Source organism: Lemur catta, chromosome 25 (genome assembly GCF_020740605.2).
Source record: "Lemur catta isolate mLemCat1 chromosome 25, mLemCat1.pri, whole genome shotgun sequence".
NCBI lineage: Eukaryota > Metazoa > Chordata > Mammalia > Primates > Lemuridae > Lemur > Lemur catta.
Window position 1 is genome coordinate 1,316,316 of NC_059152.1, and position 14,512 is coordinate 1,330,827.

The 14,512-nt window shown below is 44.2% G+C and overlaps 1 protein-coding gene across 2 annotated transcripts in view; it reads right to left on the minus strand.

Annotated features, from left to right (window-relative positions):
* Positions 1-4,309: 4,309 nt before the first annotated feature.
* TP53BP2 (tumor protein p53 binding protein 2) overlaps positions 4,310-14,512 on the minus strand; it is a 45,131-nt gene continuing 34,928 nt past the window's right edge. For both annotated transcript variants that reach the window (XM_045537100.1, XM_045537101.1), the window contains exons 14-18: positions 13,513-13,650; positions 12,662-12,795; positions 10,900-11,066; positions 7,944-8,143; positions 4,310-5,111 (exon numbers count right to left, since the gene is read on the minus strand). In XM_045537100.1, coding sequence (XP_045393056.1) covers positions 5,070-5,111; positions 7,944-8,143; positions 10,900-11,066; positions 12,662-12,795; positions 13,513-13,650 — 681 coding nt within the window. In that variant the 3' untranslated portion in view covers positions 4,310-5,069. The remainder of the gene's footprint in view (positions 5,112-7,943; positions 8,144-10,899; positions 11,067-12,661; positions 12,796-13,512; positions 13,651-14,512) is intronic.

The window sequence follows — 14,512 nt, forward strand, 5'->3', positions numbered from 1 at the left end:
TCAGAGCGTGCCCTGTCTTCCTTCCTTCCTCTGTGGGTGCACACAGAGCAAAAGGCATCTTACCTATAATTAAAATGTGCAACTACACAATGTTTTAAACATCCAATTCAGAAACGCTGACAGTCTGACCACATGCAAGGGCAGCTCTGCTTTCTCCCGCTTGTGGATCTAAGGAGCACAGGGACCCACGTGCCTCTCGGGAGCCCCCTGCTCTGCCTGCCACCTGCATCTCCCTCGGACCAGCCCCCACTGGTGAGGGACGAGCAAGGGGGCTGAGAAAACGTGCAGATCCTGTCACTGGGCGGCTGCTGGCGATCCTCGAGGAATCGTAAAAAACAGGAAAGATGTGAGATGCCTTGAGAGAGGCCAATGCCATCCTGATATTCCTGAAAAGACGGGATGATTTCCCACACTTCACTGCAGTCAGCTGAAGCTCGTCCTGCTTGCTGGGGGGATTCTGGGGCACAGAGGAGGCTGCAGCCCAGGAACACGTAGCAATCCCAGTCCACTCGGGCACGTGCTTTTCTCTGTTGGGCCGCACAGGTTTCAGGATGGCAGTTTAGATGCCAAGACTGACTCGGGACTGAAGGTGGGCGGGGGGTGTGGCTGAGGGACCAGGTACGGAGGGGGCAGAAGGGAGGCCCCTCCCCACCCGCGGAGGCTAGTCCCAACCTGGGCCGCAGCGCTGGGGGCCACCCCCCTCCTGCTGCACTTCGGTCTGCAGAGCCGGCCTAGTTTACGACTTCACTTTGAAAAGCCTATTCGGGTCGCAATATAAGAGACAACATTAACAAAAGCAGTAAGACATACGCTTATCATAGCAAATTTAGAGAAGACTGAGGAAGAGAAGGAGATGGAGTTGACCGAGCATCCTGGGGTTTCCCAAATACTATAACCTTCGTCAGTGCCTACGTTACAGGGGAAAACACAGATAAGCAAAGTGAACCTCAACTTTCCGACCCGGTACGGACTCACCCTGACCCAAACCCTCCCTGCTGCCCGCCCGGAATCTCTGCTCAGAATTGCAGCCTCGGACCTATGGGTTAGGCCGCCAGTGGGTTCCTCTCTCTATGCTTCACAGCTCCTTCTCCACGGCACTGAAACATTCCTAAGTGCCCCCCACACTGAAGAGCACTTAACACTCACAGCTCCCCTGCCTGGCCTCCCCTTCCTCTGGGCCAAGCCCCCCACATGAGATCTCAAGTCCTCCCTTCCCACTGACTCCTCCCCTACTGCCGTCCGGCTCAGGCCCACGACTCTTTCTCAAACTGCTGCTCTTTACGATCACCAGTTCCGAATGCCAAATCTATAAAGACCCGCAGCCGCCATCTCCCCGACCTTTCTGCCGCCTTCACCACAGCTCACTGGTCCCTCTCCTTGGGGAGCCCCCTGGCTTCCCTCTGGTCCGCTCCCCTTGTGAACGCTGATCCCTCTCCTGTGACTCCCGCCTGCCCTGGTGAAAATTCCTCAGTGGCTCCGCTGCCTTTGCAAACTGAGCACAGCTAAAGTTTGCACACTCCCCCTTCTAGCACAGCCCATCCTCCGACTGCTTCAGTCCTTTATTTTTTAAAAATTCTAAAAATTCTGCTACCATAAAAACATGTCTACGGCATCACTTGTAATACACAAAAACTGGAAAACAGTAAGTCATCAGGAGGCTAATGTTCAACATCAGACACATGATTGGGTACATTATATGCTGGAATATTATGACGCCATTAAAAATCATGCTCACCTTCACGACACAAGGTTGAGCATAAAGCAAGAGAACACAGAATTACTTAAACAGTACACCCTCGACTATGCACCTAAAGAGAAAAAAATCATAGTGAGACAACAAAGAAATATGCCCAAGTGTGAATAACGCCTCCAGGGTGGTCTTCCCCCGCTCCTTCGTAACTTTTTCTGTGCTTTTAAATACTTCTATAAGGAGGTTTGATATAAGGAAACTTTAATAACAAAATAAGTAAATAAATAAGTAAATAAATAAGTAAATAAATAAATAAATAAATAAATAAATAAATAAATAAATAAATAAATAAATAAATAAATAATGGTGTTCTGAGACTAAGGAATATAAAACTAAGATCATCGCAGTTTTCTAACTTCCTTCTTCGTATATTTGCGTAATTCTTTATTTGCCAAGTACCTTTGTGCACAGCACTTAGTAGGATGGTCCACAACTCCGAAGCACGCAGAGGCAATGGGGTCGGGAAGGCAAGGTTCCTAGGCAGGCTCACGGGATGGATCGGTACATCCAGCAGCCCAGGACTGGAACCCGTGTAGCCTGTCTCCTATTGCTGTTGAAACATAGTAACACAATCTCGTAGTTCGCAGATCAGAAGTGCAACACTGGTCTCACTGGGCTCCCGCGTTCTTTCTGGAAACCGGGAAGATTCCTTTCCAGGCAGGCCCATTCAGGTTGGCAGCGTGCACGTCCACGTGGCTGCAGGACCGAGGACGCCGTGTCCTCGCTGGCTTTCAGCTGGGGTGTTTCTCAGCTGCCACAGTCCCTGGCTCACGGCCCCCTTCGTCTTCAGAGCCAGCAAGTGCAGGCGGGGGCTGTTCCCACGCCGTCCTCCCTCCCCTCGGCCTCGGTGCTCCTGCATCCTCTTTGCTTTGAAGGGATCTGATGACACTGGGCCCACCTGGCTGATCACCCTATTTGAAGGGCAGGTGATTAAATTAACTGAAATCTGAAACGTCCCTTGAAGCAGCATACAGTAAGTCATCACTTACTGTCACGGGCAGGTTCTTGGAAACTGTGACTTTTAAGTGAAAAAATGTGTAACAAAAAACAGCAGGCCCTCAAATAACATAGTTTCGTTCAACATTGTTTCATTATAATGATGAGAAAAAAAACTGGTTTCCTTGTATGTCATTTCACTTAAAGTCGCAGTTTCCAAGAACTTACCCGTGACGTTGATACAAGAGAGCGGGTCTCAAAGGGGGGTCTGGACAGAAGGGCCAAGTGGGTTCTTGGCTTCCTGCAGGAAAGAATTCAGGAGTGAGCCGACGGAGTAAAGCAAAACCAAGTTTATCGAAGTAACAATGAAACAGAAGGAAGGGTACTCCACAGGCGGAGAGTAGCCCAAGTTTCTGGGGTTTTATTTTATACTTTTAAAAAATTTTATGTTAAACAAGGATTATTCATAAAGTGTCTGGGACAGGGATGGGGAATTCCCAGAACCGAGGGTCCCCCCACTTTCTAAACCATATGGGGTAACTTCTGGGAGTTGCCATGGCATTTGTAAACCGTCATGGCACCGGTGGGAGTTTCTTTAGCATGTTAATGAATTGTCACTGCATAAAAGCAGCAGTGAGGGCAGCCAGAGGTCACTTTCATCCCCGTCTTGGTTCTAGCTGGCCTTGGTCAACGAGGCCTCCGGTTTTATCCGAGACCTTGGTTCAAGTCAGGTCTTACGACTGCTTACTGGGCAGGGCCTGCTGTTTCCTGTCCCAACAGTTAAGTGAGGACTGGCTGTACCGAGATTAGTGCTGGACTGAGTCACCAGGGAGCGGAGGTGGACGGGGCGTCTTTAGAGTTCTGCCTGCCACACGTCTCTCGCGCTGAGTTCATGCTGTCGCTCCTCCTTCATTACTCTGCAAGGCATGGCATGTTCTGCCTTTCATCTACCTTGCAAAAATGGGTGATCACTGGTTCTTCATTTGTATCTTCTGTTAAATGCAATAGTCCCACTAAGCAAATGGGTTCCAAAGCAATTCACAAACTCAGTAACACATTAATAAAACTGTGTGGAGATTTTGCCTACATAATTTTTCACTCCACAACTCAATGTTCACAGCTCTATGAAGAACTTGAAATAAAATGAGTAAACTAAAACTGTCCATTAGAGGTTCCAGGTAAAAGGTATTAGCAGGCTTCTGTCACCGTGATTTCTAAGATCTTTTTTTTAAAAAAACCTTAATTTTATATCAAAACACACTCAGCTGGGCTTGGTGGCTCATGCCTGTAATCCCAGCACTTTGGGAGGCTGAGGCAGGAGGATCACTTGAGGCCAGGACTTCATGACCAGCCTGGGCAACACAGCAAGACCCCATTTTAACAACAAAAAAAAACTGAAACCATAAAAAAAAAAAACAACCAAGCTCATGAATTGCAAAAGTTTTCTGTAAGCAAAGAAATACTTTCTACATTTGATCACTTGGCTGCTAAAGAAATCTTATTATAGTACATACATTTGCATTAGGCAGTTTGTCATTTTTCAGCTGAAGAAGATATCCCAATAGCTTGTGACCTTTAAACAAGGGCTGTTTATGACATCAAAAATGAAAACCAGTGAAAAGCTTAGAGTCAAAAAGTTCAATTTATTACAATTGTTTCTAAAATCAGCTATGATCTTGACAAATGTTATGGGTAAGTCTATAGCAAATCTCTAATTTCTGAGATACAAAAGGCAATAAATATAGATTCAAATTCAGGCTAAAAACAAGATTCTAAATCTAATTACCAGTAGTGTAGCTTAGTTTCAATATTCCAAATATATGTATAATTCTTAAGATGCTACAAGAACTCAGACAATGAAGTCATTGCTCACTGACGACCAGCTGACAGCTCTTCACTGACAATATACACGAGTATGGCGCCGTCCGGCCTTCATGGCGGCCCCCGAGGGCCTGCTGGTGCTGGGGGACAGTCGGAAACAGAGCCACGATGACACCTGTCCTTCTTGGCAGGAGGACTGGCATAGAAGCAGGTGCTGAAAATGCCCACTGAGCAGGACATAAATGTGACTTCCCAACCGTCCAATACATGGTCCTATTTCTTGTAGAGAGCAGGATCGTCACTGTGTTTTCCGAGTGCTACGTGGGCACCTCTGCCCGGCCCCGGGTGGCGTGCTCACTGATCAGCTCCACTGCAGCATGCTGAATGTTCTCCAACAGTGAATTTTTCCATCCTTCATTTTTTTCCAGAGACATTCTTCATTGCATTGAAGCTACATAGTCATTAAAATAAGTCTTTTAAAATTTTTGCCAAAAACAAGTGTAGTACTTCTTCTCAGTGATAATAGAAATTAATTCTTCATTAACGAAAATTCCATGAAGTTTCAGGCCAAGCTCCTCTGCCGTGGTTTAATTCTTGGGTATAGCTGTAAGACAGTTAAAAAATGTTTACATACTATACAGATGTGTGGGAGTACAACAAATTTTCAAGAAGTAATGGAGGGGCTGGGGACGGATGTCACAGGAGGGAAATCAAACTAAGAAAAGTGCTGTTTCTGGCGTGTGAAGCCCCCACAGCCGCCCAAGTGCACAAAGGCTCATGTTCAGCAACGTTCCATCAGCCAGGCTGCGAGAGACAGTCAGAGGTCACACATATCCGTCACCTGTGACAATACCATGGAACAGTGATATAAAAACACACAGCAATTCTAGGCATTAAATCAGTTTGCACGGCTTGTTGAACTCTCACCGACATCTAACAAGGAAGACAAAGGGGACCTGCAATGTGCTGCGTGCCCCAGCATTTGGAGCTGCTATTACCAGGGAAGAGAGAGACGAAGTCTCTTTTAACTTTACTCACAATGGATGTAACATTGTGTCATGACCTGAGACTGTCGGTCTACAAATTTAAGGAAGGACAGGTGGAGTTTTCTGCTTCAGAGTTTTGTAGGTCTGTTTTCCCTAACAAGAGCTGGAGGGGAGAATGTTAGTGAGGGTTGCAAGGTCTCCACTCTCGAAGCCAGGAGCAAGTCAAACTAGTAATTCAACTGCCAAATGGAACAAAAACTTCCCTTCCCTCCTCCCTTTGACAAAAGGGAGAAAAAGGTTTACTGAAAGAAAGTAGAGTCAGACTTCCAGCCAAAACTGAAAAACTACTGGTGGATCAAATAAAAGATTATTTTTCTATCTGACAAAAGATATTTAACCAGTGCAATTTTTTAGACTCATATCTGAGCCCAGACTAAAACTTCAACATTTATGCACTTTCCTGTTTTGGGGGAAAAACATTGAAAGAAACCAAAAAAAGTTGCATAGGGGAGACTTCTAACCAGAAAAGATTTCCAAAGGACTAAGAATATCTAAATTGGGGGCCAAAATGGAAATTTTCAGGCCAGGCTGTTGCGAGCCATACACACAAGATAGAACTCAGAGTCTCTGACCAGCTGCTTCTACACTTGGGAACTAATTCTCGCTGTTCTATTAACCACAGGACCTCTTTGAAATTTAAATAATTCAAGAGATCTACTATACAACATGGTGACTATAGTTATGTATACTTCAAAGGTGCTAAGAAAATACTTTAATATTCTCACCACAAAAACGTAACTATGCGAGGTAACACATGTCTTAATTAGCTTGAGTTGGCCATTCCACAAGCACACACGCTGCAAAACACCATGTTTTATACCACAAATATATAGTTTTTGTCAATGAAAAAAAAAAGAAAATTAAAATAAAAGGCTCAAATAAGCAATCAGCTCTAAGAAGGTCGAGCCCTTTCCCAGATGAGACTCCAGCGAGGGAAGTGCCCGTGGACCGTGGGGTCCCTGGGGGAGGACAGCGGCCGCGCAAGACGGTGCCCGTCTGTGCCAGGGGCTCTGCGGAAGCAACGGGTGGCTTGAAAGGGAACCACCGCTACGTTTCCACTGTCCTCTGGTATCTGAAGGCTTTTTTTTAAAAAAGGGTTTCCATACACTAATTTTTTTCACTTTCGTTATTCTTTATAAGGTAACTACGGTCACACAAGTGGACACTGTCTCAACGCCAAACGTCTGTGTCACAGCGAGCTCTGCATCAGGGAGGCAGCAGTCACAACGCAGGAAGTCACGACACTGCACGTGACAGGGACAGCAGCGGGGAGGGCCGGGAGGTGCCGGTGCGAATCCAGACGCCACGTCCAGCGCTGCGGTCGGGCCAGGGAGGGCAGGGGACGGCCCGACGCCAGAGGAGAGCCCCCGCCTGCCTTCCGCCTGACACTTGGCGAGAACACCAAGAATGGCACCTGCTGGTCGCTCTCCAGGAGCCCCTGCGCTACCCTCGCGACAATCCCGCCTTCCTCCGCCGCCCGGCGACAAGCGCTGCAGGCAGCTCTGAGGGGACGTGGCCGCCACCTGCACACGGGCACCCCACCTGCACACGGGCACCCCACCTGCACACGGGCACCCGTACCACTCCCAGCCTCCCTCAAGCCCTTCCTCACTTCCTCACCAGAAGCGGATTTTGCAAACAGTTTTACGCGTTTATCTCAATCTCTCAATTACCCTTATAGTTTCTCTCACTCCCTTCCACACACCCAACCCATCCTGTGCACGTGCCAGTGCACAAGAGAACGGCTCAGTCTACGAAAGAGCTTGTACAAAGTCTTGGGACTCGGTGTTACTCTCGCTTTCCCTCCTGTCCCACCACACTCCAGCCCCAGAGCGGGAACCTGCGGCCCTGGGGCCACATGCGACCTTCTGGATCCTTGAGTGTGGCCTTTTGACTGAATCCAAATTTTACCAGGAACAAATCCTTTTAATAAACAGATTTGTTCTGTGAAGTTCGGTTTCGGTCGAGGGGCCACACCTGGGGACGTGGAGGGCGGGCCACATGTAGCCTTGAGGCCACAGGTCAGATTTTATTTTCTTGGTTTTTATGAAATTTAAATCAAATAGGAGAGGAAAAAACAATGACTCCTGTCCTTCCTGCCCTGTTCAAGCTCTCTCCTAGATGTGCAAATCCTGATTGTATTGTCCAGTCTGTTTACAAATGCAGGCAGGACCAGGCAGGGCCCCTGACCCTGGGAGCTGGCAAACATCTAAATGTGCTACGGAATCACCGAAAGTGTGGCTTCAAGTCGAAATCCAAGACTACCGAAATGTTTAAATTCTATGTCTCACCAGCCAAGGGCAGCAAGGTACACGTGTCCATAACACACAGCAGCTTCGGCAAAGCCCTTCCTGACGCACAGAAACGCCGTGAGCACCGGCGAAACTCACCCCCAGCAAGTTGCGCGGAACGTAGCCCTCCCTGTCGCTGAGGCGCGCCCACCACCACTCGATTTCATCCTCGTCCTCCCTGCGGACGATGGCCATGCAGTCTCCTTCCTTCATGGGCAGCTCATCGTCATTCTGAGGTTCGTAATCCCAGAGTGCGTAGATGACTCCTTTATTCATTATGCCCATTTTCTCCTGAACTCCTGAAATCGTGACAGGAAGATACAGGGCAGAATATGCAAAGTAACTTTTAGCTACAGGAAACACAATGGCAACCAACGGGTACAGGATGGAACGTTAGAACTGTGACATTAAACATCCCATAACTCAGTTTCCCAGGTGGGGCTGGGGTGTAGTGGAGGCCAACAGCGTACAGGGAACACACAGACACGCTGAGCTTTGCGACCATCTCTAATGCCCTCCACCATCCAGCACCGTACTAGCATCTCTCAAAACTGGTCTTATTCGGAGTACAAAAACTTTTGCAAGCCCAAGAGCTAAAAACAGAAGTGTCTAAGCCTAGGATATTATAAAAGTGACTGCCATGCCTATCGGATGTCACCCTGCTCCTCAGTGTAAGGACTAAGGAACTCTAAACACATTACATCATTCTTTACCTAAAACTCAGAGCGGATGGGAAAAAAGACCAGAAGTATTGTATCTATTAAAGTGGTTTCTATCAATTTCCAAATGGGGAAAGATAAAAGAAAAAATTATGAAGTATGTCAGAATGCAAAAATTTGGCACCTTAGACATTACATAAAAGTCTATGTACAGTCAACTCTAAAATAAGGAGAATCGGAATTCTCAGATGTTGAAATCCACAACCTGGGGAGGGGAAAATCCTCAGAAGTCCACTTTTCACCACAGTTAGTAACGGATTTTCAAATTAACTACTTTAAATTTTACGTTTCTCCATTCATACCTTCCTATCCTAAAGGGCAGTGCTACTAAGAAGTAACAGTCATCACCTGGCAGGCGAAAGGAAGAAAGCAGACAAGGAAAGGAATTAGACAATAAAGTCTCAGAAATTCAGAGTTAATTATTATTTTCACACCTTTATGGTTTTACAAAAGCCAGGAAAATATCTGCTTGCTTTTGAATAGTCAGATTTTTCAATTTATGTGAGCACTAAACTATTAATTATGAGCTGCTGATTCCTGTACTAATTAATATGATATAGCACGCAGCACATCTCTCTCACTCTGGGCAAAACTGAAACAAGAAATGAAACTGCCTTTTCCAGAAGAAAGTTCTACCACTCTAAAGGGTCAGGTAAATGTCCTGTTTAAATGAGACATGCAAAGCACGACAGATTCACAAGGACAACACAACCTGATGAAACTACAATTCCACAAAGTTTTGAAGCGGCCAGACGCACTGTCTGTCTGAGATGGGAACAGAGAAGGGGACAGGAGAGAGATTCTGGATATTCCAGTACACTCAAAACAACAGTTCAAGTCCCAGTTTCCAAGAAAGCATTAAGAATGGAAGAAAATTTCTCACTACTTTGCTATTTACTAAATTAAGAGCTACAAATTACTCTTTTAAAAGTTTTTTGAGGGGCCTAAAAATATGCTCAATATTACTGGTAATTTGGGAAAAGCAAACTAAGGCCACGGTGAGGTTTCATTCCAAATCCACAGAGAGTCACAGGAACTCCCTGCTAAATGTGTGTCACCGTGACCTGGCAATTCTACTGGTAGATACACGCCTGAAGACAAGCACAAAAATGCTCACAGGAGCACGGAGGGAAGTGGGAAGGCAGGCCGGCCGGGAGGGAAGGAGGAAAAGAAGGAGGAAGGAAAGAAAGGAGACAGTTCACATGTCCTTCAAAAGTAGAATGAAAAGAAAAACTGTAGTATAGTCATCAAATGGAACAGTACAGCACAGTGCAAATAAACTACAGCTACATGCAGCACAAGTGAATCTCAAAAACAACGGTGAATGAAAAAAGCAGGCCATATATTAATGTATACTAAGATATCATATTAACTTCAAAATATCATGTCACTATATCAAAATATCCTATGGTTTGGAGTTCAAAACAAAAAAGTGATCAAAAATATCAACAATAAAAACTCACAGTTGACAGAGCTGAAGAGGGAACTTGAGGTTTGTGGTTCTCACTCTGACCCCTTCCCTTCTCGCCTGGCGCTTGCAAACAGGCGGAGACGGGGAGTCGGGGGGACCGTCAGACACAGGCAGAGGGGTGACTCTAACTTTAGGGGTCGTTCAACCAACTGGTAAGGAGTCTCTGAGAGCTTGAGCAGTATGGGGTTCTGGGACGTCCTCAACTGTCTCTGTCTTCCCTCCTCCCTCAATTCCTCTCAGGCCAAACTGAAGAGAAAAATTAACCTCAACTTCTAAGCCTTGCAAGTAAAAACGCCAGCCAACATACATCCACCTAAAACTTCAAGTCCATTTTTCTCTAGGCACAGATCTGACGTTAGCAATCAGAATCATAAACTCAACATCAGGAAAACAAAAGAGCAAAAAATTTAGCTCCAAAATATGTGCTACCTTTATTTTACTTTATAACAAGTTTGATTTTTAGGAAGCTTGGACCATTTGGATTATTATACTGATTCTGCATTTCTCTTGATCATCCTGGAAGGAGAGGACTCTGCTTGCTTATCTGCAAAGATACGCCATCCCGGGTAAGAGCTAAAGCCTTAACAGAGCGTCTTTTGATGGCCAGAAGCCATTAACCGCAGTGAGGCAGTGGCCGCAACTGTCTTTTGCAGCTGAAGGCGGCCCTGACAATAGCTGTTTCTAGGCACACAGACAGAAGCCGTATTATTATCTGTGACCAAGGCTGTCCTATTTTCAATGCCCAGGACTGTGTCTAACACGAAAGATTTTTCCCAAATAATAAAGATACTTACCGAATTATATGCTACAGATACAGGATAAACGGATGCAGTAACTAACACATCTGCCTCTACTTGCCACGTACCGTAAAGAAACTGCGAGCACTGAGTGTAGCCCTCCTCCATCTCCTCACACTTGTCTGCCGCCGTCTGCATGTCGCTGTAGGTCATGGCAAACACCGCGGCCCCCGACTCCACCAGAAACTTGCACACCTGGACGTTGTTGCAGGAGGCAGCGCAGTGCAGGGGGGTCCTGCGAGGGGAGACACAGCAAGGGCTAGACATGGTTTCCCAAATCGCATGACACCTGCTGCGACAAGGCATCTCTGGAGAAAGTCCTTGAGTCTCTCACCTGTTAACACTAAGCCCTTTCTTACGAAAACCTCTTAAACGGTTTTTTAAAACCAGCTCAACATGGGTGACTGAACCCAGCAAAGAATTTTACGGCCACAAATGAAAATGTCACAGAGGAACAGACCACACTGGGGCTAGGAGCTTGGGGAAGGGTGAAAAGGATCAAGGAAATGAATAAAAAGAAATCTGTATAATAATTTAAGAAAACCAGGATAAAGCCTGTTTAGTCCCATGTTCCGGAACACCTAGCCTCGTTATTTCTGCCAGGGTGGAGGACCTAACAGCCCTTAAATTGCATGACTTCGCTCCAAACATGTACCTTTAACTACCCCTTTATCATCACCAGTGTTGCAGGAATTAACTTGTACATAAGAACTACCATTGTACGTTTAAAATCCCAAATTAAATTATAATTGAAAAAATATGTCAAATCGATTCAGACCAGAAAAGTGACTGTAAAATACACACATTTCAATCTATTTTAGGTCGCTGGTTAGCAGGAACCTATTAATGCTATTAAAGAGAATCTTCTCCAGCATCTGAAAGGTCTCGCAATGCCTTACTTACAAATGACCCAGACCAACAGTAAAGGTGTAAGAAGAGCCGGCAGCACCCAAACTCAGAACCTGAGTTCGAGAATGTCAGTCAGGCTCCGAAATACTTAAGATTTAGTTCCCTTACTCTTTCCTTTCCCCTTCATTTTATTCCCCTCGGGTACAGTCTTTAAAAAAAAATTTTTTTTTTATTCCTCATCTCCCATTCCAGAACACTATTATTAATGGTCTGGTGACTATTACTACAGATTTTTCACTGCATGGTTTTTAATAATAAACAATTATATACAATATAAACTCCCAATATCAGGGACACAAGGGTATCAGGACACATTAAGAATTTGCTGTGTACGCTGTAATGTTAAACCAAAAAATTGCATATATATTAGCAGCTTAACTACATTTGTATAAGCGTGTAAAAAAGAGCTTGTAGGAAATACATGAAAACAGTAATAATGGTGTTTATCCCTCTAGACTGTGGGGACACAGATGGTTTGTTTTCCTCTTATTTCTCTATTTTGTACATTTTTCCACAGTGTACACACATTACTTTTATAAATATAAATTTTTAAAAATTGCAACCAAAATGCTTCTCCAAGTATTATTTAGAACAAAAAAATTGGCAAACAACCTTAATGTCAACAAGAGGGAGACAGTTACAATGAGTATACAGTCAGCTGGTAGCATAATGAGGCTCATTTAAATTTATGCATATTGTGTATGCAATTTATATATGCATACAAGAGAATGTGGTGTTATAACTGCTTTCAAGATTAAGAAAGAAACAGGCTATAAGATTAAAATACTAAATATATAAATATAGTGTGATTACAGCTTTTTTTTCATCCTACATAGGAAAAAGCCCATTTTTTGTATTCTTCCACAAAAATAACACACTATAATTTAAAACTAAAGTTTGGAGCTTAAAAGGAAAGCTTACCATCCGTCACTGTCAGCAGCATTTACATTGACCCCAAACTGCACCAGGAACTTGACGATCTCCGTGTGGCCCGCACACACGGCATTGTGCAGCGCGGTGATGCCTTCGTCGTTGGGGAGGCTCGGGTCATCCACCTGCAGCAGCAAGAAGCGTCAGCGTTACTCCAATTTCTGGTCACCTGAACGAACTGTCACAGCTAACTGGCTCCTTAGGGTCAAGAGAACAGAAATAGGCTCTTGTGGCATTTTTAAAACTCATAATTAAAACCTATAGGAGCCAAAGAAACTACACCAAGAACAATTCTAGAAATAAGACAGACAGAATAACCACATTAAGTAGGCAGTCACTATAAAAAAGTTTTAAAAAAACTGAAGAAGTACCAGAAACTATATCCTTATAGTCATTGTTGTTTATGTATCCTCCCAACTTTCCACCACAAATTAGTTTCTAAGTAGAAGTTACATTTGCTATGGAAGGGGAAGAAAGGTCAACTAAAAATATTTTAAATAGTAGCTTCTGAAAAGAAAGGACTGCATCTCCAACTAAATACTGTACGGCACAAACCTACACATGAACAATGTTTAAAGGACAGAAATGATCTCCTTAAGAAAGAAACGTATTCTGGAGGACTCCAAGTGAAAACTGAGCTGCTACATCACCAAAATGCTACAATCACACTTTTAAAACAGCACAGCCTATTTTGGAGCATGCTCAAAAACCCAAAAAAACCCACAATCCAAAAAAAGAAAATGATTTAAAAATACAATTTCTCTACGGCGGCGGCTTTCTAATTACAGCTCTAAAACAAAATACAAGGTCACATTTAACAAATTTACTAATTATAATCATACCTCATAAATAATTCTCTGTACAAGGTCAAATTCTCCCTCCAAAGACGAATCTAACAGTAAAGCCAGGGGGTTGAATTTCACCCTCATTCCATGAGCAATGCGCTCCGAGCCGGTTTTACGCAGGTTTGTCCTTTTGCCCTGCAAAGGAAATGGGTGGAAAATTAAGGATCCTGGTCTAAGCAAAAGAGACCATCAACAACAAATGCAAAGGAACAACTTCTCAGCTAAGTTAGTGAAAGGAACTTTAAAAATATATTTTTAGCACATTTTATTCGAGTATAAAGTTATTCAAAAAAGCATTCAAATCAAATACGCAGGTTAATGAATTTTCACGAAGTAAAGAGCCATGTAGCAAAGTGGGAGGAACTTTATGAAACCGAATGAAATCCCATGTGGGTAACACATCACAGCACCAACTAAGCCAAACCCACACTCTTCAGCTGGGCAACAGCACAGCTCAGAACTACAACAGCTAACATATACTGAATGATTATTCATTCAACCCTCACAGAGACCCCATGATCCCTGCTTTACAGACAAGGAGCTAATTAAGGCACACAGCCAGGAAACCGGCAGAGCTCAAGTTCAAATCCAGGTACTTCCTCTTAACCAATTCACACTGCAATGCCTCTTCAGGGGTAAGCATCTAATTAAGGTAAATAACACAGATTATTAGTCTGTCTGAGATATACCGCGGAAGAATCTTACCAGTCTTAAACTGTTTTAATGAGTCAAGAAAAAAAAAGAGAGGAAGCAAAATTTTAAACATCCTATAAAACAGGTTTCTTAAATACATCCAGCAAAGTGGAAACATTTCCTGAGGTGTGAGATAGATACACAACAACAAAAAAGGAGAAGATATAACAAACAGCTGTAGTGTGGACTGGCTTTGGCCAATTTCCTTCCTTTTGCATGTTTAAAACTCAGATGAAGAGAATCAAGCCTGTGAACTTAGGAGGCACAGAGTTGTTTAAGAACTGTTGACTTCTATTTAAAAACT